Source organism: Ambystoma mexicanum, chromosome 3q (assembly GCF_040938575.1).
Source record: "Ambystoma mexicanum isolate Mex_15411 chromosome 3q, UKY_AmexF1_1, whole genome shotgun sequence".
NCBI classification, from domain to species: domain Eukaryota; kingdom Metazoa; phylum Chordata; class Amphibia; order Caudata; family Ambystomatidae; genus Ambystoma; species Ambystoma mexicanum.
The window spans coordinates 297,277,775-297,298,871 of NC_090926.1; the positions used below are offsets into that span (position 1 = coordinate 297,277,775).

Genomic DNA, 21,097 nt, shown 5'->3' on the forward strand with positions numbered 1-21,097 from the left:
GCTGACCCGTTCCAGGGTACCCCTATGACGGCCAGGGTAGCTCTACATCCCAAGCCAGAGGCTTTGGCCAAACAGTGGAAAAGACCCCAGAAAAGAGGATGCTTTTCTTTAGCCCGAGGCTGACCCCTTGGGGCACAAAAAAGGGGAGGAGCATGGAGGAGCTCCAGGACACAGATTTTTCTTCCAGCGAGGAGGACATGCGTTCCGTCCACACCATCCTGGAAGATGTTGGGGATGACGACAAACATTGAGAAGGTAGTCGCCACTGGAGGGGGGCGGCGATGACTACATCGGTGGGGTCGACGACATAGGTGCTGGGCCAAGTGACCCTTCTGCCCGGCATCTCCCCGAGACCTGTTGCAGGACATTCTCTCGACCCTGCAAACGCTGGTGTCGGAGATGCAGAAGAGGAAGCCAACGGCACTGATCCCGTTGACACCGGTGCCACATCTGCCGAAGTAAAGGAAGCAGCACCCTACACCTCCGCTCCAGCCGCCATTGCCCTCCCCGTAGGGATACAGGGACGGACACGACAGACGCCAACGACATCTCTCCGCCTCCAAGGGCTTTTACCCAGGATGAAGTTGGCTGATTTCACTCCATGGTCGCCCACGCCTCAACTCTTCCAGTTCACGCCGGAGGAGACGAAGGAGAGATTCCTTTATCAAAGCCGGGAGGCGAAAAGGCAGATTATTCGGGCGGTGCCCTGTTACGCTCACCTGGTATCCACGGGGACGCCACCCAGCCCTGGTTGGATGATTTGCACTCTCGAACCCTCTCCCGGTCCCTTGTTAAGGCCTCTGGTTAAAGATGGGTCTGCAATATAGGAGAGCTGGAGTCAATACCAGATTGTCTTTGTTTTCCCACCTCCCTTGGCCTCAACTCCTTCCTCCCCCTTGGGCCCTCTCCTTACTTTAATATTGTAAAAGGTGGATTCTCCGTCTTGCTCCTCGTGGCAGGGGCGCGTATATGTGGGGGGCAAGCAGCGACCAAGTTACTTCACTGGTGCAAGCCCCCCCTCCTGTGGGAATCCAGGCCTGCTGCGACTCCATAGGTTTGCTGCTTTATAGTCTTTATATGCAGTTCTTATGTTCCTCTTAGTTCGAATAATAATGTCTTGCTTCTTTCCTTTTAGGTATGGAAAGGTATTTTGGTGGTGTTATGCAGTTTGAAGATGAGCATGGGCCGGTAGACGAAAGCGCGGTGTGCACAATGCTGTCCGGTGATTAATGCGCAGTGCGCGGCACTGTTTCGCCTTTTATTTTGCTAACCTGTGTCTTTTCTCTCCTTGCAGGTTGCAATGTTCCTCGCCGAGCACCGTAATGTTCCAGCAAAGATACTGACCAGGAGATGACTACCCAGGTAAGCATTGTGTGGCTTTCTTCATTCGGGAGGAAACGTGCGTAAAATCTTACTAATGCTGTCTTTCTTTCTCTTCTTTCCAGGTTATGGTATTCCAGGATGCATGCAGTGCCGGATGATGGAGTTTGTACCTTCAGGTGAGTGGAACTGAAGTCGGCGATGGGTTGAAGACAGGATACTGTTCCAGGTACATTTCGTAGTGTTCTCTCTCTGCAGGTCCTTGGTTTCAGGTAAGCTGGCATCAAAGAACTGGACACGGTGAGCGTTACGCTGCCCACAGCAGAATAACGCAAAACATGTTCTGCTGTTTGGGTGTGGTTTAAATAGTTTCGGGTAAAGTAGTCCAGGTAAAATAGTCCCAGGCCTGCCACACCTAAACAACTAGACTGCATAGCTCAGTTCCTTGTAACTGAGCTATGTGTGTGCCTCCATGTTGGCTGAACCCTTCCCACCCCCCAATTTAAATAGTCCCAAGTAAATAGTCCCATTCTAATGTTGGTCTTCATGATGGTTGAGCATGGCGCCAAAGGCGCCAGTACTGATTCCAAGAGAGTCTTGGATGAGGTTTTAAGGCCTTTGTCCTGGCCCTAACTGGAAGGCTGACTTGCCAGTGAGGGCAAGGGTCATGACAGCCCCTCCTGTACGACATCTGGGACGAGGGCCTAGCACTGATGAAGAATTCAGCATCAGCCCCCGTGAAAAGAAACCGGCTGGAGAAGAAATACCAGGTGCCGGAGTCTGCACCCAAATGTCCTCGACTGCAGCCATCACCAGACTGAGTGGTCTCGGCGGCTGCTTGAAATAAGTTGTCCAACCCGTCGTCCTCGGCCTCTGTTCCCCCGGACAGCAAGGGGAAGAAGTTGGACGCTCTGGGTAGAAAGGTCATCTACTCGGCGGCTATGACGGTCAAGGAGGCTAATGCTTTAGCAATCCTGGCCAGGTACGACCGGGAGTTATGGATTTCCTCTCCGAGGACAAACTGGTTGAGGCGATGGAGATCCTCTGAGAGGCTGAGGTGGGGTCGGACCACGCCAATACCTTGGCCCTGGACATTGTGGACACTGGATTCCGCCAGATGGGGGACATGGTTTTCCTCCGTCGTCATGGCTGGCTGAAGGCCACCAACTTCAGACCGGAAGTTCAGATGAGGGTCCTGGACATGCCATTAAACAGACAATCTTTTTGTAAAGGCCGTCGATGAATCTCTTCAAGGTATCAAGACCGACGCAGAGACGGCCCGTGCCCTGCGCACGCTGCAACAGCACTGTCCGTCCTTTCGTTCCTCAGGAGGGAAGTCTGGCAGATCATCTAAGGGTTTCAGCAGAGGTTTGTCGTCATACCGCCAACCCTCCCGTTCTTTCACCCAGGAAGCATACAGAGGTTGTTCAAAGGCCTTTGGAGGTGGCCTCCATCGTCGTCAAGATGCTAGCCTCCAAGCAGGATTGTACTGGCCAGGACGTTGGGCCCCTACCACTGCACCCCGGTGGGATGCTGCCTGGCGAACTTAGTCAGCGCATGGGAAAACATCGATGGGTGCTGGACGCTCTCGCCCACGGACACACTTTGGAGTTTCAGTGAGTGTCCGTGGATACCACCAGTGGCCCGGCAGGAACAACAACACATCCCTCGGCTGCGTCTGGAGGGGTCAGGCCATGTTACAAAAAGGGGTGATCTAGCTGATTCCCAAGCTGCTCCGAGGCCGCAGAGTTTACGCCAAATACTTCTTAGTAAGAAAGAAAACTGGGGGCTGGAGGCCCATTCTTGATCTATGACGACTCAATAAGCATATCGAGTCCCAAAAATTCAGGATGATCATGTTGCAGCACGTGCTCGGCCAACTGGAGGAGGGAGGGACTTCCTGTCGTCGCTGGTTCTAGAGGACCGTTAGGCAGAATCCTGTGCAGTTCCCTTGGGGAACACTGCAAAAAGATTAAGACTGCAGGAGTAAGCATTAAACCCAATTGGTAGCAGTCTGTACCACCCAGATTTACCTGGTAGCTGTGGCTGAGCAGTCAGACTTCTCGCAAGAAGAGTAGGGTAGTATGTAGAGCGTACACAATAGGGCCAACACACAGTAGAGCAAACAAACACTGACCAGAGCTTTGTATAAAAAGTATATGATTTATTTAAAACACACTTTATGGCATATACTAGCACTCTCAATCAAAAGCAAGTTAAAACGCAGTCAGGTAAAGTATACACACCTCCCTTAATGGTTATCAGACAAGTCAGGGTTTAAACACTACTAGTTGTTAGAACAGATGTGAGCGCTTAACCAAGATGGCACTCTGATTATGTAGTTAAAGGGAGAGAAAAAGGCAGAGCATAAGAATAAAACAGTTCCCAACACTTAAGAGTTCAGAGCAAGGGGAGAAAGGCTGGTTATACTGTAAAGCCAAAGTTCATAGGCCAGGCCCACTTTAAATGGAGCAAAGCGAAATGTGCCCAGGATCACACGGTTTAAAGTGCACTGAAAGTCTTTGCCGAGTGTTCAAAAGAGGTTGGGGTGATTCCAAAAGATATAGTTAGAAGGCCTGGAGCCAACCCAGTTTAGAAGCCAAGGATTTAAGGGTCACCTTTAGCAATCTGTAGAAAGGGAGGCCAGGTAGGACACAGTACCTTAAAGAGAAAGGAAGCTCCAGCGTGGGCAGTTGTTCCTGGCAGTGGTTGAAGTTCATGGTTCCGACTGGGGGGGAAGAGAAGATCTCGTCGAGGAGGAAATGTGGAGTCGTTGCACTGCACAGGGATGAAACCAGCCGCGGAGTTCCCGATTTTAAAAGGTGCAGTCCTTTTATTTGCGGTTAAAAGTGGTGAGCTTGGCTATCCTGCCGCCGGGCGATTCGACCAAGAGACGTCTTTGGAAGGCGAAGGGCGAACTGGTTGATCCCACCAGCTCAGGGGAAGAAGACTCGTCACGCAGAAGATCTTCTCTTGTCGTCGGGAAAGTGGTGAGGTAGTTACAGCAGGGCTTCACCGGTGGTGTCGTTGCAGATGGCTCAGCTTCTTCCCTCTACGGATTCTTAGGTCCTGTGGCGACTTCTGAAGTTCCAGTCCCAAAGGCCCTTTTTTTATGCAGAAAAACCCCCATTCATCAGCCTAGCTGTCAATCACACATGCTTAGTGGTGAGCCGGGCGACTCACCACTGGGCCAATCAGAGTAGAGTGCGACTTGGGTTGCTAAGGCAACACAGTCTAGGGTGCCAATTCCCCCCTCCACCCTTTCTGTGGAACCCAGACAGAGTGGCACCATTTGGAGGGCTTCTGTGGAGAAGCCCGACAAAATAGTGGAACAAAGGGCTCGACCTTGGTCATAGTTACAGAGACGGACACAAACGCCATTTTAGAATCGAGTTCTAGCAAAAAGACCCAACCGGTGATTTAATATTAAATAAACCATCAGTATCTTTAACATTGCACCAAAAAGTGGTGCGTTTAAAATCAATGGGAAAATCCCATAGAGAATATTCTGGTGGAATATTTCGCGTGGTAACCACTGCCACCAGCCAGAACTCGACGAGGGGGGGACGGGACAGTGACATTGAATTACCCCTTACCAGTACTTCCACAATGTGATGGTTTGTACTGTTTCTGTTCACAATTTTGGACTAGTAAAGCCAATGGTGACTTTACATGCCCTGGGAGACAGTAGTCAGTCCCAGGGTATGGAGTCTGTTTGGGGGTCACTGACACCCCTGTGGTACTGCACTGAGGATGCTGTGTACCACCCATACAGAAAAAAAGATGATACCCTATGGAGTAAAAAGAAACCCCATAGCCCATAAGCACATAACAAGTCAAAGACATACCTCAAATCATGCCTAAGAGTGGGAGTAAAAGAGTCTCACTCTTAGCAGGAGAAAAAAACAAACCCCAAAAAATCCAGCAAAGCTGCTGGGGGACTCACTAGGTTTGGGAAATTAGCCTTATAAGAGAATTCTCCCTAACAAGGACGCCTACTTCCACGTCCCCATTCACGAAAAACATTGCAAGTTCCTGCGCTTTGTCGTACAAGGGAAGCACTACCAGTTCAAGGCTCTTTCCTTCGGACTGAAGTCGGTGCCCAGAGTCTTTACCAAGTGCCTGGCTATGGTGGTGGCCCATCTGCACCTACATGGAATGTATACCCATACCTCGACAACTGGCTCATCCGTGCCAAGTCAAGTGACAGCGCCGTTTATCACACGGAGTGTCATGATTCCAGCCAATGAGCCCGGTGTACATTCAGGCATCCCAGTTAAGCCAGGAACATTACCTCAGTCAGTGGGCCAAAAGTGGGTGTTAGTCTGGCATACATGGCATTTGCACCAATCCCAGCATCAGTTTCCATAGACTTTCATAGAGTTAACATTGGCCTTATATTCCTAACATGGCTGCTGAAAAATCCGTTCAGATCTGACCGCGCGTTCCATTGATATTGCAGAGGGAGATACTTGAGCCCCGCCTCAACTGAAGCGCTCACTTCGAGTCTTCTCTACTGACAGCGGGTAACGCTACTGACGCTTTCTCCTCACAGAACCTGTCAAAGGAGAGAAATATAAGACATTAGCTTTACAGAAAAAAGACAAAAGTATTTCATAGCTCATAGAAAAACGTACTGAACTGTAGTTTTCTTCGAAGCAGTTTCGGTCAGCAATGGTAGTTTATTACCGCAGCAGTTCCTGTCAGTTTCTCACAGCCGCAGCATCGTCCAAAGCAGTTTTTGTCCAAAGCCACGGTATCTTCAGCCCGAAGTTTCTTCTGCCGCCTCCGCACCATTCCGAAAGGATTTTCCTCAGCTTTCTGAAAATCTGCAGATAAAACGGAGGCGTTTAATTAACTAACGAACTGAATAGAAACATATAGAAGAAAGTTGAATAAGCTTACGTACCTGAAGTACTGCAAGTTTCTCTCAGCACAGTTTCGGCGCTTTTCCTGAAGACTGCAGTTATTCCAAATAGTTGAACTTACGTTTAGTGTTTCCTCAGCTTAAGTAACCTCGTATCCGCAGCCATAAACCTTTCTGAATTCTGAGAACCTGCAAAAGAAAGTTTATTAGAGAGATCTCTCCAACGTAGGAATAATCACATGGTATAAAGAATGCAGCGTTTTCTCCCAAGATACTTTACCCAAAGACATTTCCTGGAAAACTATAGGCATTTTCAAGGCAAACAACTATCGAGCCCTCCGCATTCCAAGACTCCATTGTATTCCATTTTCAACGCGCCCATGTAGAAACCAGGATGGAGAGACCACACATAATAAACACAGGTGAGAGTGGTCAATACCAAAGTATATATATATATTAAGGCAGCACCTTCTCAGTAATTGGATGCAATAGCCATTCTATTGTTATCGTTTTTACAGAAAAGGAATCCAAAGAGTGCCCAAGTACAGGTTCACAGGCTGGAAGGCATTACGCTCCCGAGGAGTCCAGGTAAGCGTTACACGGAGAGGACCGTCCAGCTGCTGACGGATCTAGGGTTCTCAGTGAACTATCCAAAATCCAGCTTGATTCCATTGCAGGATGCGCTGTTCGTGGGGTCCAGGCTCAACTGGGAATCCTGCCTGGCGGCCCCCTCAGAAAAGAGGTTGGAGGACATTTTGGGCAACGTGCAACGGCTGTTAGCACTGAAGATCGTCGCGGTGGGGACCATCAAGTCCCTGCTCGGCATGATGTAATTATGTATCTACCTGATCAGGCTCTGTAGGTTGCGGATGCAACCCCTCCAAGAATTCCTGGATGCCCGCTGGATCCAGGTGTCTGGAAGCTTCAAAGACAGGATTGTGCTCAACAAGGAGCTGCGTCGAGTGGCAAGTTGGTGGGATGTCTGCGCCAACATCGCCGGGGGCACAGACTTCCAGAGCCTCCTGTACCAGTAGACTGTCACCACGGACACTTCCCTGGACGGCTGAGGAGCCCACACCGGTTGTCTCCACGCCAGAGGCCTCTAGCTGCCGGAGAAGGAGCTCCACATCAACGTCCTGGAACTGCAGGCAGTATTTTGGGCCCTCGAGTCATTTCTTCCATCTCTCAAGGGCAAAGTGGTGAGGGTCTTCACAGACAATACCACCACCATGTTTTACATCATGAAGCAGGGGGGCACCAGATCACCAGCGCTCTCCAGCGAGGTGCAGGACTTGTGGCACTGGGCCGTCGCCCAGGGGGGATGTTTCTCCAATTCTTTTCACCTGGCGGGAGTAAAGAACAGTCGCCGACTCTCAGCAGGGAGCTGCGCTCTTGCCACGAGTGGGAGTTTTGGCAGGATCTAGTGGACAACCTATTCCTCAGGTGGGGCAGACCCCAGATCGATTTGTTTGCGATGGCGACGAACACCCAGTGCCAGAGGTACGCCAGCAGGTTCCCCCAGCCGGGGAGCATGGGGGGATGCATTCTCCTTCTCTTGGGAAGGCGTGTTTCTGTACGCGTTCCCTCCGTTGCCTCTACTACTATAAGTCATCAGTCAACTCAGACAGTGCCGGTGCAGAATGCTCCATGTCGCACCAGTGTGGCCAAGGCAAATTTGGTACCCGGACCAGCTCAGCATGTAGGCGTCCCCTCCAGTCAAGCTACCAGTGGTCGCGGACACGCTCGCCAGGGAAGGAGGCGCCATCCTGCATCACGACCCAGAATCTCTGAACCTGAAGGCCTGGCTCCTGCAGCATTAGAGTTCAGTGGGTACGAGCTGCCGGCGGACTGCAGGGAGGTCCTTGCCAGGGCGTCTTCGTCGACTCTTCGTCGTGCACAATTGGAAGTAGTTCGCGACTTGGTGCTGATCACAGAAGATAAACCCTCTGAGGGCCACGGCCCCTCGGATCTTTCCGGATTTGTTGTCCTTGGCTATGGCGGGGACTGGCGCACGCCTCCATCAAAGTGCATCTGGCAGCTCTCCCACTATACCAGGTTTCCGGGACGGTCTTTTCTTTGGTCACACCGTCTAGTCAAAGAGTTCCTTAAATGACTATTTTGATCGTTCCTGCCGGTGGAGGCACGCCCCACGTGGGAACTCGACGTGCTTCTGGCGAAGGCTCATGAGGGCCCTCTTCGAGCCTATGCATCAAACCTCTCTCAAGTACCTTTCGTGGAAGACTGTTTTTCTTGTGGCTACGTGGCTATCACCTCTGCCAGGAGGGAAAGGTGAGATCCAGGCCCTGTCTTGCAAGCAGCCTTATCTGACTTTCCACAATACAAGGGTGGTGCTGCGGATGCACCCCTCCTTCATGCCGAAGGTTACGTCAGAATTTCATCTTAACAAACCTTTGGTGTTGCCTGTGTTTTTTCGATGGCTTCCATCGCTGGCTGAAGGGTCTCTGACTCTGGGTGTTTTGGGTGCTCTGAAGTTCTTTGTGGCCTGCACGAAGAGTTTCCGGAAGACATCCCAACTTTGAACTTTGGTCCTGTGAACCATGGGAAGGCCTTGTCCAAGGCTTCCATCTCCAGTTGGCTCTGCGGCTGCATCACTAATGGTCATCAGTTGGCAAACAGAACGTTGCTTGGCCGTCAAAGAGCACATTCTACCAGAGCGATCCCTGCAACGACGGTGTTCCTTTCTGGTGTGCCCCTGCTGGACATCTGCAGGGCTGCTACGTGGAGGTCTATGCACACCTTCACAAGATTCTATTGCGTCGACAGGGATTCCAGAGAGGTGTCCAGGGTTGGCCAAGCAGAACTACGCAACCTGTTCACTTGAAGGTGAGCCTGGTGAGGAGGTAAGAGTAATTGCTTCTGTTGAGCCTTGCCACCTCCCCTAGTTGTGTATTTATCTACTGCTGTGTATTCTTTATTCATGAGCATGTGAATCCATGCCAGACCCCATGCTGGAGAAGGAACAAGTTGCTTACCTGTAACTGTTGTTCTCCAGCATGGGTCTGGCATGGATTCACATGCGAACCCTCCCTCCTAGTCTCTTCTTGGTCATACTGCCACTTTATGTGCTACCAAATCTGAAGATGGCTGCCTGGGGAGGGGTTTAGGGAGAGGGCAGTCATTGGCTGGGGGCAGTTTGACCCAGAGCTCAGTGATTGATTTATAGGAGAAAGATTGTGTATAAGTGAAAGTGAAACTATTTCTTTTCTTTTACCGAGGATTCATGAGCATGTGAATCCATGCCAGACCTGTGCTGGAGAACAACAGTTACAGGTAAGTAACTTGTTCCTTCTTGTACAGAATAAGTACAAAGTGTCCTTGAAGTTGATACTTTTGTGGCTCCTTTTTAGAAGTATACAAGTTATTTGACTAGCTTTAAATTGTGGTTCACTCTTCTAAAAAGTAATATTGTTGGTATAGTTTTGTCATTTGTAAAGTGAATGAGTATAAAAGCGGACCAATAGGATTTACCCACCTTGAAATACATTGCGTCTTTCTAAATGAGTTATTGGGTTTGCTTTCCTTGATCTGCTTTACTGCATTTCTAAAATGATCTTGGAGTGAATACCTGTCTAGGAATTGCTGAATGCCATTCTTAAAAGAATAAAAGCTTACTTGCATTGAATAACTTTGCAATTCTAAAAGTGTAGAATTGGGTCATGCGTTCCCTGGACTGCTTTAGAGCACTTCCAAAATAGTCCTAAAGTTCCTAATTACCGTAGAACTGTATATTACACTTCTGTGTTTGTATGTTGGGGTTTGGCTTCAGCCCCAGAGGGGGGTGTATGGATGATGGTGAAATTTAACCTACCCCACCCATTTGCCCTGCACAGATTGCCGATTTGGCGATTTATTTTATTTTTTCAAAATGGGAATTTAGGCCACAATATAACACACAAGGCTAGATCAGACCCCCACGTGCATGTCCGCTACAGACCCGGGCAACGCCTTGAGGTATGGCTAGTAAGTTTATATACCAGTAGATTATACTGACCTTGAATAGATGTTGCTCTTTTTAAACTGTAATTGGATTTTGCTTTCCCTGAATTGCTTGGTGCACTTCTAAAATAGTTTACTGTGTTCATACTTGCCCTTGAGTAGCTTAAGCCCCCTCCTGAAAGTAGGAGTTACTTTACTCGCTCTAAACTGTCTTAAAAGTAATACTGGTTGTGTAACAGTATCCATTCATTATAGAAGAAAGATGCATATGTTGCAAAATAAACTTGTAAGTGTTGGTCTAATTAAGTGAGTCTGTAACTGAATAACAGTATATTCTGACCAATAGGGTCTAGTGTTCCTGAATTACTTATTGTAATCTGAAAGTAACTAACCTGGTCTTATTCCCCAAGAATAGCATATTGCCTTTCTGAATGTATAACTTTAGGTTTGACTCACCTTGAACTGCTGAATGCTATTCTTAATAGGGTTATACTTTGGTTTGTATACCTTAAGTATTACTTTGGTTTTTATAATTGTTTTATATGATGTGTATAGTACTTATTTCCCCAACATTCATATTGGCCTACTGTATTTAAAATAAACCATTCATTTTACAATAGTGTATCAATGTTTCTTTGATTCTTTGTGCTGACCTACAGTCCTCGCTCCCTCCTAAAATAAGCCTGGATCTGTCTACGCTACCAAATGTTCTCAGGTGATTGAGCCTTATACTAAGAGTGAGGTTTATGTACTGCCTCAGATATGGTTTTATGAAGCCCTTAGTTGGACTTCGGAAAAACTGTCCTATCCAAAGAGTTCCAAGACCCGACCCCCCTGCCTCTCTGTCCCCCGTTTCCCAAGCACTGTAACACCCTTTTTAACCATTACATCAACATAGCCATTGCAATGAACCCGCTTTGAACACTAAACTATCACCCTCTTCCGCCTGTCACTGACCACCATGCCCTGACACGCACAATCTTCAGTTACTTCTCTGCAATCTCCCATCCTGAGTTCTCAAGGCTTCTCTAAAATAGCCAACCGTCGGGATCCCCAGGAGACCCTTGCCCCACCCCCCCACGCCCCAGTTTAGTTGGACCCGAGTCCCATTTCCCCTGTTCATGTATGGTGTCCACTCTGATGCCTCCCACAGGGCTCGTTCTATAAATCCATCTCCACATCAGCCTTTGGAAATGGCAATTGTGTGGTCAGCGGCACCTTTTTCTTTTATCAGGGAAGGCCACTTTAGGGCATCATCTGTGTCTTTTCTTTGCCTCTTCTGTCCCCTGGTGCCCACTTTTCCTCCCATATTTTCCTTTTTTGGTGGTATTATTTTGGGGGGCAGATGTTTGAATTATTGTGGCATTATGTTCTGTTGTACTGTGATATTATGCTAAAATGTACCAGCACATGATGTAAAAAAATGTAAGGCACACTTACCTGTCATTTTTCAATTTGGTTTAAGGTGCCCATTCAGATTTAAGAACCAGCAACCTATACACTGTGTGCTTACACTTTAGTAAAATGTCCTTTCTTTTCCTGCCCAAATTTCCCCGTTGCCCTTTTTCTTCCCATTAGAAAGTTGCTGTCCGCCTGTTCCCGGAAACTGACAGCTCCAGCACCTGCCATGATGCTGATGAGAATTATGGGACAAACAAGACGCTCATTCTTAAAGACATGGCTCAACTTAGGGTGAGGACCCTTCATATTATGTACTTCATATTATGTATCCTTGACCCCCAAAACATGAGCTAGAAGGAATGCTTGAGTTTGCTTCTTTGTTTAAAAGCCTGTAATGACTGATCAATGCTTTTAACCAGCCATTGGGAGGTTAATGCATTTTTCTGCTGTGCCCATCTATGGAGTCAGAGATGTTTTAGCAGTTTGTTTTTGCTTCATCTTTGCTTTGCCTGCCTTCGTTTCTTACACACATGTACCTGCTCTATTGATTTATTAATCGACGTTGGGGGGGGGGGGGGGGAGGGGGAGACCATTTTGCCAAACAAACTGTATCATGTGCAGCTATGGAGGCTACCTATGCTGGAGAACCATGCTTATGTTACTGATCTCTCTCTGCCCCCCTCTTTCTCTCACCTGCCTCAAACCACTATGACGATTCACAGGATCTTGTCACTGGTCACCAGACCGAGTCCCTTCCCTGTGAGGCTAGGAAGGTGAGTCCGCTATGATCTATTCCCCCAAGGGGTGGCAGAAAGCAGGATCTCACAGGGAGAGATTCCCCTGTTGGTGACAGGGACTCCGGTTCAGTCAAGCAATTCCCTAGACCCCTTTATGAGGAGTCAACAAGAATATCTGATGACCACTCAAGTCATTCCAAACCAGTTACTATCTGTTATTGCACTATCCCCAAGAATTCTCATCAGGCCAGTTGTATTGTGAAGAAGAATGTGCGAACCAAACAAGTACTCAGTGTTTGGCAGCCAACCACACTGCAATGAAGAAAATGGACCAAGGAGCCACAAGTCATGCGAAAGATACAAAGGACTATGCAGCTATGCTAGGAAGGACCCACTGGTGTCTAATAAAAACAGAAGGACTAGTGAAGTTGTCACTGGAGCCCAGGAAGTTCAAACCAGGGCAGAGGAAGAAGCCAGGAGACTCTGATACGTCCTGAGCAGAAGATGCCGGGAAGCTGACGAAGGAGGCACAGAGAAGGCAGGGGGCTGATAGGTGTGCCTGGGAACAACCTGGAGGTGGTGGCGCGGCCTGGACCAGGTGATCCTCGAACTGCGCTGAGACACTAACAGGAATGACTCTGAAGAGCCATGTAAAGATGAAAGAAGAAGCCACCGACAGAAGTGGTTGTCCCAAAAGGAGGAACATGAACCCACGGGAAGAACCAGTGACACCTACCTGATTTAACAGGCAACAGCGGGAGATCTGGGTGGGGGCCAGTCGGAAACAGTGAAGATTACCAAGGTACCAATCCTACCCGTCCCAAAGTATGTGAATATTGGAAAGGGTAGACTGTCAAGGGACCTGTGGCTCATCCCAGTAAAGAGGAACACATTAAACTAAGCAAGGAACACCATCCGACCTACTTCTAGAAAAGTAGATTTTTGATGCTTGTTAATCTGTTTAGAATCACATGCTCTGCATATGGTCTGACATCCAGTGGTAACCACAGAGTATTGCATCTTGTCTTTCGGGGACCGAAAAGGGACGTCGGCATAGGCGTGACCGTAACACTATCCATATCGTGACGTGTAGTGTCCCCAAAATCCCTCACGCGCCGAGGTCCCTCAGATTGTTTTTTCCCATAGCAGAGCTCTTACTACAGACATTGTTCATCTTTACAGAATTGTCGGTTATTCCCCGTTAAGTCACAAGAACATCTTCAACGAAGACTACGGGGGATTCATCTACAGCTGTGGATTTCGGCGCCTAAGATCCGGCGGCCAGATTTTTCCACGTGGTCAGGCCTTCTGGCCGGCCTATACAGTAGGGAGAGTGGGTCGGGGTGGCCATATTGTCGGTATGTCTTTCCTCCTTTCCCCTCTTCATTTTTGGTCTGGTCATCCTTCCCTTTAGCTAGGGAAAGGACTCCTTTTAGATTCTGCCCTAAGTGTAGGGTTAGATATCCTTGGAAGGACAAACACAGGACGTGTAACGCCTGTCTCCCCCTAGAGCACGATGAGAAGCGGTGTGTGGCCTGCAAACTCCTTCGGCCTAAAACCCTTAAGGACCGTTGTGTTAAGCAGTGGGCCGCGTACGGTATGTCGTGGGTGGAACCCCTTTCCCCCCCACCGCCACACCCGCTGAAAGTGACGGGGGTACTTCGGATGACCAAACAAGGCAGACGCTTCTAGGTCCGCCACGCCCATACCTGACCCTTTAAGGCTTGACTCTGGTCTCCCTACAGGGACAACACCCGGCGACAGGGGCGTACAAGCGCATTGACTAAGCACACAACCCCTATACCGGTTTCAACATCTTCGTCGAAAAAGGTGAAAGCGCCAACAGGACCGCCGAAAACTTTGCCGGTTTCCTCGGATTGTTCTGATCCAGAGACTTCCCCTCATCCGCAGCAGCGTCTTGCGACTGGGCAGTCCAAATCAAACAAGGGTGCTACTTCAAAAACTACACACGAAGTGCGGAAATCCGACGGTTTCAAAGGCAGCGGTAGGCCTGAAAACTACGACTAGGCCTCTACCCGAAAAACAGACCTCTAGGCCCTCTAGCACCGCGGAAGGTAGTTTACCTGCCATTAAACCATCGGAGCCACTGTCTCACGCCGATTCGGCGACTATCGAAAGCAGCATCGAGAATTACAGCGGCGGTGGGTCTTACCCCGGTTCCGCCTAAAGTTATGGGACAAGCCGCAGAAAAAGTTTCAGATGCAGATTGGGATCCCGATTCTTACGACGATTACGAAGATAGCCAAGAGCCTCTCTCCGACACCCTAAGGGACTCTTTTCGACGCCGTAGGGCAGAAAACGTCGTTTCTACACCCGCAGGCCCGTTTGGGTCCTCTAAATGGACTACAGAGAAGTTCGAAGGGTGTTTGGATCGGCTGGGGAGGATTATCTGGTTTTCTGACCACCCTCCCCCGAATATGGCTCGAATGGACCCTAATTCCCCAAATTGAAGATCAGTCTCATGCCTTCCAGCAGGAAGACGTTGCCCATTTCCCTGGCATAAGGTGAGTCGCCCTGCAAGCCCGGCACCCAGCATCCCAATTTGGGCCACAAACGTGTTCATAGAACACGTGGCGCACGGCCTTCCAGAGCACCACAGCTGGACTTGGGCTCCTGCCTTATCCCGCCTCCTGGACGGTCCCTGCCTGTGATTGGTGCTCGCAGTCACCCACAACAGTGGGCCTATGGCGCCAATCCCCCTTGCACTCTGCTTCATTCCCACCATTTCCCTGGCATAAGGTGAGTCGCCCTGCAAACCCCAGCACTCCAGGTGAGTGACCCCGCACAAGACCCTCCAGGGCTCCTTTACTTAAGAATCAGAGGCCCGGTGTGCCTCCTGGTACCGGCGCCTACGTGGCCCCATCTCCCTGTTCCCATCCGCTTCCCCATTCCTCCCCTCCGTCCTCCCGCCTCCCAGACTGCCCCTCACCCTGATTGGCTCATTCTACACTATTAAATCCATCTCCCAGGGCAGCCCTTTGACCGGCAGCCCCGCGGCTAAGGACCCCGAGGCAAAGGTCGGCTCCTACATTGGCGGCTCCAAGATGTGTCTGCAGGTGTCAGCAGGGAAGCAAAGGAAGCCAGACACCAACAAAACTGTGAGTGTGGCATGGGTGGGGTGTAGAGCAATTACTCTACTCCAGAAAGCCCCGTCACTCTACCTTACCTTCCATAGCGTAGACTGCCATAGACGTAAACAATACATACTTATGAAGACTTGTGATCACTCTAAATGGATTGTAATGTTGCCTTGTGATGGATATGCTACTGCCACACATGTAGGGAAATGAACTTTAGCTCGCGTCGCATCTAGATAGAAATGTGATTGTTAGCATATGCCACACTCGTATAGAATTCTGAACCCTAGCTCGAGTCGCATCTAGATAGAAACGGATTGTTAGCATATGCCACACTCGTATAGAATTCTGAACCCTAGCTCGAGTCGCATCTAGATAGAAATGTGATTCTTAACATGCACCACACTTAGAATTCTGAACCCTAGCTCGAGTCGCATCTAGATAGAAATGTGATTGTTAGCATGTACCACACTCGTATAGAATTCTGAACTTTAGCTTGCGTCACATCTAGATAGAAATGTGATTGTTAGCATGTACCACACTCGTATAGAATTCTGAACTTTCGCTTGCGCCGCATCTAGATAGAAATGTGAATGTCTGCATGTACCGCACCTAAATGGAATCCCTTAATTGCAAGACAGCAATGCCAACTAACCAACCAACTAACAATTCCAGCCCTCTACATAAACCTCTCAAACTCTAACCAAACACAACCACCACAAGCCTAAAACGTAGCAATCCGCACAAACTTCACAACAACAAAACAAACCACACATAGACTTGCACAACAGCACACGGCAACTACGGACCGTAAAACACCCCAAGCCCAGCCAACGGAACCACCGGGCTGAGGCTGCCAACAGCACATCACTGCTCTCTTGCACTTTTCCAGTTGATTCCCACTAACCCACCCCCTCTCCTCCCCTTTTTCAGAGCCGCCAGGGGACCACTTCAGTGGTGATAGTGCGCGGTACAAATGTCCTTTAACATTAACATGGACACATATAGGGACATTTATAATGAAGAAGAGGAAGCTTCATTTCTTCAAAGTTATGAGGAAGAACAGGATACTACGGACAACTAGGAGGAAACCCAGCAAGAAGGTCAGGACCCATGGACACAGCAAGATCAGGACTCTGATGTTTTGTGCCTGGATTCTCCTCTGTCCACCCCAGCTCGCCAGGCCTCTCCTGTAGATCAAATGGCATTCAACTCCATGTTGAAAAAAGCAGCTGAATACTTTAAAATTTCCATTCAAGAGGCGGTGCCTGAGCAGGATTTTGTGGAGGATATCCTTAAGGAGAAACCTCCATCTAGCCATGCCATACCCCTCTTCAACTCTGTGAAGAGAAGGGTGGCTCCCTCATTGGTATCATCTGCTCAAACCCGGGCAGTGAACCCAAGAGTCAAAAAATTATTTCGGCCTTCCCCTTCCGACCCTCTATACATCAGAGGGAACACCATCCCAGATTCATTGGTAGTGACTACCACTCTGAAAAGGGCAGGGGTACCCCTTGTCACAGGGGAATCGCCACCGGACAAGGAATCTAAGCGACTGTATGCCCTTGGCAAACGTGTCATGTCAGCAGCCGCATACACTACGCGGATTGCTAATACTACACTATTGGCAAGCTATGCTGACGCCCAATGAACTTGGTCCAGGAAGGCCTCCAAAAGGTTCCTGAACCCCCAAAATCAAAGCTTCTCTCCATTGTAATGGAAGGAAGACAAGTTAACCAGCATGTGATCAAGAACACCCTCGACACTGTGGAAACTGCAGGCAGGTCTCTGGCCCAAGGGACCCTGCTGAAAAGACACGCTTGGCTGCGTACGTCTGGTTTTAAACCGGAAACTCCAGCCTCCCTCATCAACAAGCCCATTGAGGACTCTAACCTCTTCGGGAAGGCGCTGGCCAAGAAAGAGCATGAGACTCTGAAGTCTCTGCAACAGATCACACAGACAGAAGCCTTCCACCCAGAGGGGTAATAACTCTCTGCGGTCCTTTCGAGGGCAAGCCCGTGCTGGTCAAAACTATGGCACAGGAAACTTCAACTCAGGGCACACTTCTGGAAACACCACATACTACCCAGCAAGGGGTCAGAAATGTGGTAGAGGTAGAGGCCCCAATCCCAGAGGAGCCACAGCCTCTGGTCAGAAATGACCACCAAATCCAGGTCCCCTGCCATGTCACCCCGGTCGGGGGGCGATTAACATCTTTCCTCATGGCATGGGAGGGGATAACTTCAGACAAGTGGGTCATAAAGACGGTCGCCCATGGTTACTGCGTAGAATTCGCCCAACCTCTGCAATTCAGACCGCCGCGCTCATGGCGCCTTTCACCAGACCATCTGGAGATCCTGAATCAAGAGGTGGAAGCGCTGCTGGGAAAGGACGCCATAAAAGCGGTCCCTATTCTTCAGGTAAACGGGGGTATTTATTCAGTGTACTTCCTTGTACCCAAAAAGGATCTCACCATGCGCCCTGTTCTAGATCTGCGCCCAGCAAACAAAATTTATAAAACCCCAGAAGTTTTGCATGGTAACACTGCAGGAGGTGATTCCATTGCTGAAGCAAGGGGACTACATGGCAACATTGGATATGAACGATGCATACTTTCATATTTCAATGTGGCCGGCACACAGGAAATACCTAAGGTTCATGATCCAGGACAGCATTACCAATTCAAGGTACTCCCCTTCGGCGGCGCCAAGGGTGTTTACGAAAGTCCTGGCAGTAGCAGCAGCACACTTGCGCAGACTATCAGTCCCAGTTTACCCTTCCCTCGACGACTGGCGCATTACAGGGGACTCGTTCGACGCTTGTTTTTCGAACACCTAAAAAACAGTAGATCTCATGTTCAGTCTGGGTTTCTCAATCAACGAAAAGAAATCCAGCTTAGTCCCCAGTCAAATGAAACAATTTCTGGGAGCTCTAATTCGGATGAAGGACGGTCTCATCTTCCCCTCCAACGAGAGGGTTCAGAACATGCTTTTTCAGATCCCTGAATATGTAGCCAGTCGGGAGGTGACGGTGCGCAAAGCCATGCGCTTGCTAGGAATGATGGCGTCCTGCATATACTTGGTTCCCCACGCGCGTCTGCGCATGCGTCCCATGCAAGAGTGGCTCAACAGCCAGTGGTGTCAGGCCAGCGGACAATGGGAAGATCTGGTAGTTGTCTCGCCAGCTCTCGTTCTCTCTCTGCAGTGGTGGTCAAGAGAAAACCTCTTGAAGGGGAAGACCTTCACCACCCCTGCAGTGGAAGCCACTCTCACGACAGACTCCTCTCTCACGGGGTGGGGGCTCATCTGCTTCAGCAGACGGCGCACAGAGTGTGGTCCCCTCAAGTAGCATCCAACCATATGAACTTACTGGAGCTATTAGCGGTGTTCAAAGCATTGAAGGCCTTTCAGATGCAACTGCAAGGGAAGACGGTGCTGATCCTAATGGACAGCACTACAGCAATGTATTACCTGAACAAACGGGGCACTCGCTCTCCAGGGCTATCCAAGCTGTCCCAAAACATTTGGATATGGGCTCTCAAACACAAGATGTTTTTGTTGTCCCAACATGTTCCAGGGGAACTCAATCTTCTGGCAGACGTACTCAACAGAGATTTTCCTCTGCCAGAAGAATACGAATGGCGTCTACACAAAGACATTGTATCCAACGTCTTCGCAGAATGGGGCTTCCCAGAGATCGACTTGTTCGCAACTCGGGAGAACACCCAATGCCAAGACTACGCCTCCAGGTACCCCCAGAACCGATCCAAGGGGAAAGATCTCTGGATAACATGGTCGGGGAAATTTGTCTACGCTTTTTCCCCCCCCAACTTCCCTTCTCAACAAGATGGTGCACAAGATGCACCAGGAACCAGTTACCATGATGCTGTTTGCCCCCATGTGGGCCCGCCATCGCCAACCCTGGTTCGCTCATCTGATGGAAATGTCCCTCTCCCCACCAGTGAGACTACCCTGCCCGTACAACATGTACAGTACAGGGGGAGACCCTACACCCATGCCCACAAACTCTGAATTTAGCAGCTTGGCTCCTGAGGTCATAGTTTGGACAACTGCAACTCCCTCTGAGGTGCATGGACATACTCAGGGAAGCGAGAAAACCGAATACACGTTCTTGCTATGCCAGCAAATGGAAACATTTTGTCATCTGGTGCATTTCCAAGGGCGTCAATCCCTTCGATTGCTCACCCACACACATTCTGCTGCATCTAACCCATCTGTTGGACACTGGGTTAGTCTTCAATTCCCTAAAGGGTCATTTGGCTGCTCTGTCAGCCTACACCACATCACAACAAAAGGTGTCGTGGTGTAAAATACCGATGATTAAAGCCTTTATGGAAGGGGTTAAGAGGATTTATCCTCCCATTTCTCACCCAGCCCCTGGATGGGATCTGAATGTGGTCTTGACCAGGCTCATGGGAGCTCCCTTTGAGCCTATGCATAAAGCAAGTCTGAAAGGCCTGACTTATAAAACAGCATTCCTAGTGGCTATCACTTCTATCAGAAGGGTTAGCGAACTATAGGCTCTTTCTATTCTAGACCCCTGTGTTACAGTCCACAAAGATAAGGTAGTTCTGCGCACACATCCCAGATTTGAGCCTAAATTCATCTCAAAGTTCCATGTGAACCAATCGATCGAACTACCCACTTTCTTCCAGAACCCTACTAGCATGGCCGAAAGAAGCCTACACACACTAGATGTGCGCAGGGCAGTCATGTTCTACCTGGAAAGAACTAAACCACTGAGGAAGACAAAACAATTCTTCGTTTCAGTGGCAGCTGGTAGAGAAGGGGATCCCGTCTCTAGATCGGCTATCTGAAGGTGGATTGCCAAATGCATCACACTATGTTACACTCTTGCTAAGAGAGACCTGCCCTTCAAGCCTAGAGCACATTCTACTCTGGGCACTGGGGCATCCATAGCATTCATTGCAAATGTTCCCCTTGAATCCATTTGCAAAGCGGCATCCTGGAGTTCTGTACACACCTTTATAAAACACTATTGCCTAGACACTCATTCTAGGTCTGATTCTCAGGTGGGATAAGCAGTACTAAAATCTTTTCTCTACTGTAACTTCTCACAACCCACCTCCGGGTACTGCTCGCTAGTCTATACACAGGATGTGATTCCAAGCAGTTTAACAAGCATCGGAAGACATACATTACTTACCGTAACAGCATTTCTGATGATTGGATCTGCTTAGATTCACATGCGCCCTCCCTACCTCCCCACTCGGGGTGGAAGGAACATAGACCTCTTACTACTTTCTCTCTTTATGTACTCACTCACTATAGCCTTGGGCGCCCTCATGGCAGAAAAAATACAATCGGAGGGACCTCAGCGCGTGAGGGATTTGGGTACACTACACATCATGATAGGGCTAGTGTTACGGACACGCCTATGCCGACGTCCCCTTTCGGTCCCCGAAAGACGTGATGCAATACTCCGCGGTTACCACTGGCTGTCGGACCATATGCACAACATGTGAATCTAAGCAGATACAATCAGAAATGCTATTACGGTAAGTAATGCATGTCCTATCTACCATTACAGTTGCTAAGGGTGTTTGTGGCGATATCAGGTCCACCAGTACCATGGTTTTGCAGGTCACCCGCCATATCTGTATTTTTTAACTTCACTAAATAGGTGTGGCAATAGCGGTGGCTAAACTGTTCCCTCTGGGAAGTCCAGATTACATC

At 49.2% G+C, this 21,097-nt stretch overlaps 1 protein-coding gene across 2 annotated transcripts in view; it reads left to right on the forward strand.

The window, feature by feature from the left end:
* TROAP (trophinin associated protein) overlaps window positions 1-21,097 on the forward strand; it is a 530,766-nt gene that overhangs the window by 313,557 nt on the left and 196,112 nt on the right. For both annotated transcript variants that reach the window (XM_069653825.1, XM_069653826.1), the window contains exon 16: window positions 11,723-11,836. In XM_069653825.1, the coding sequence (XP_069509926.1) occupies window positions 11,723-11,836 (114 nt within the window). The remainder of the gene's footprint in view (window positions 1-11,722; window positions 11,837-21,097) is intronic.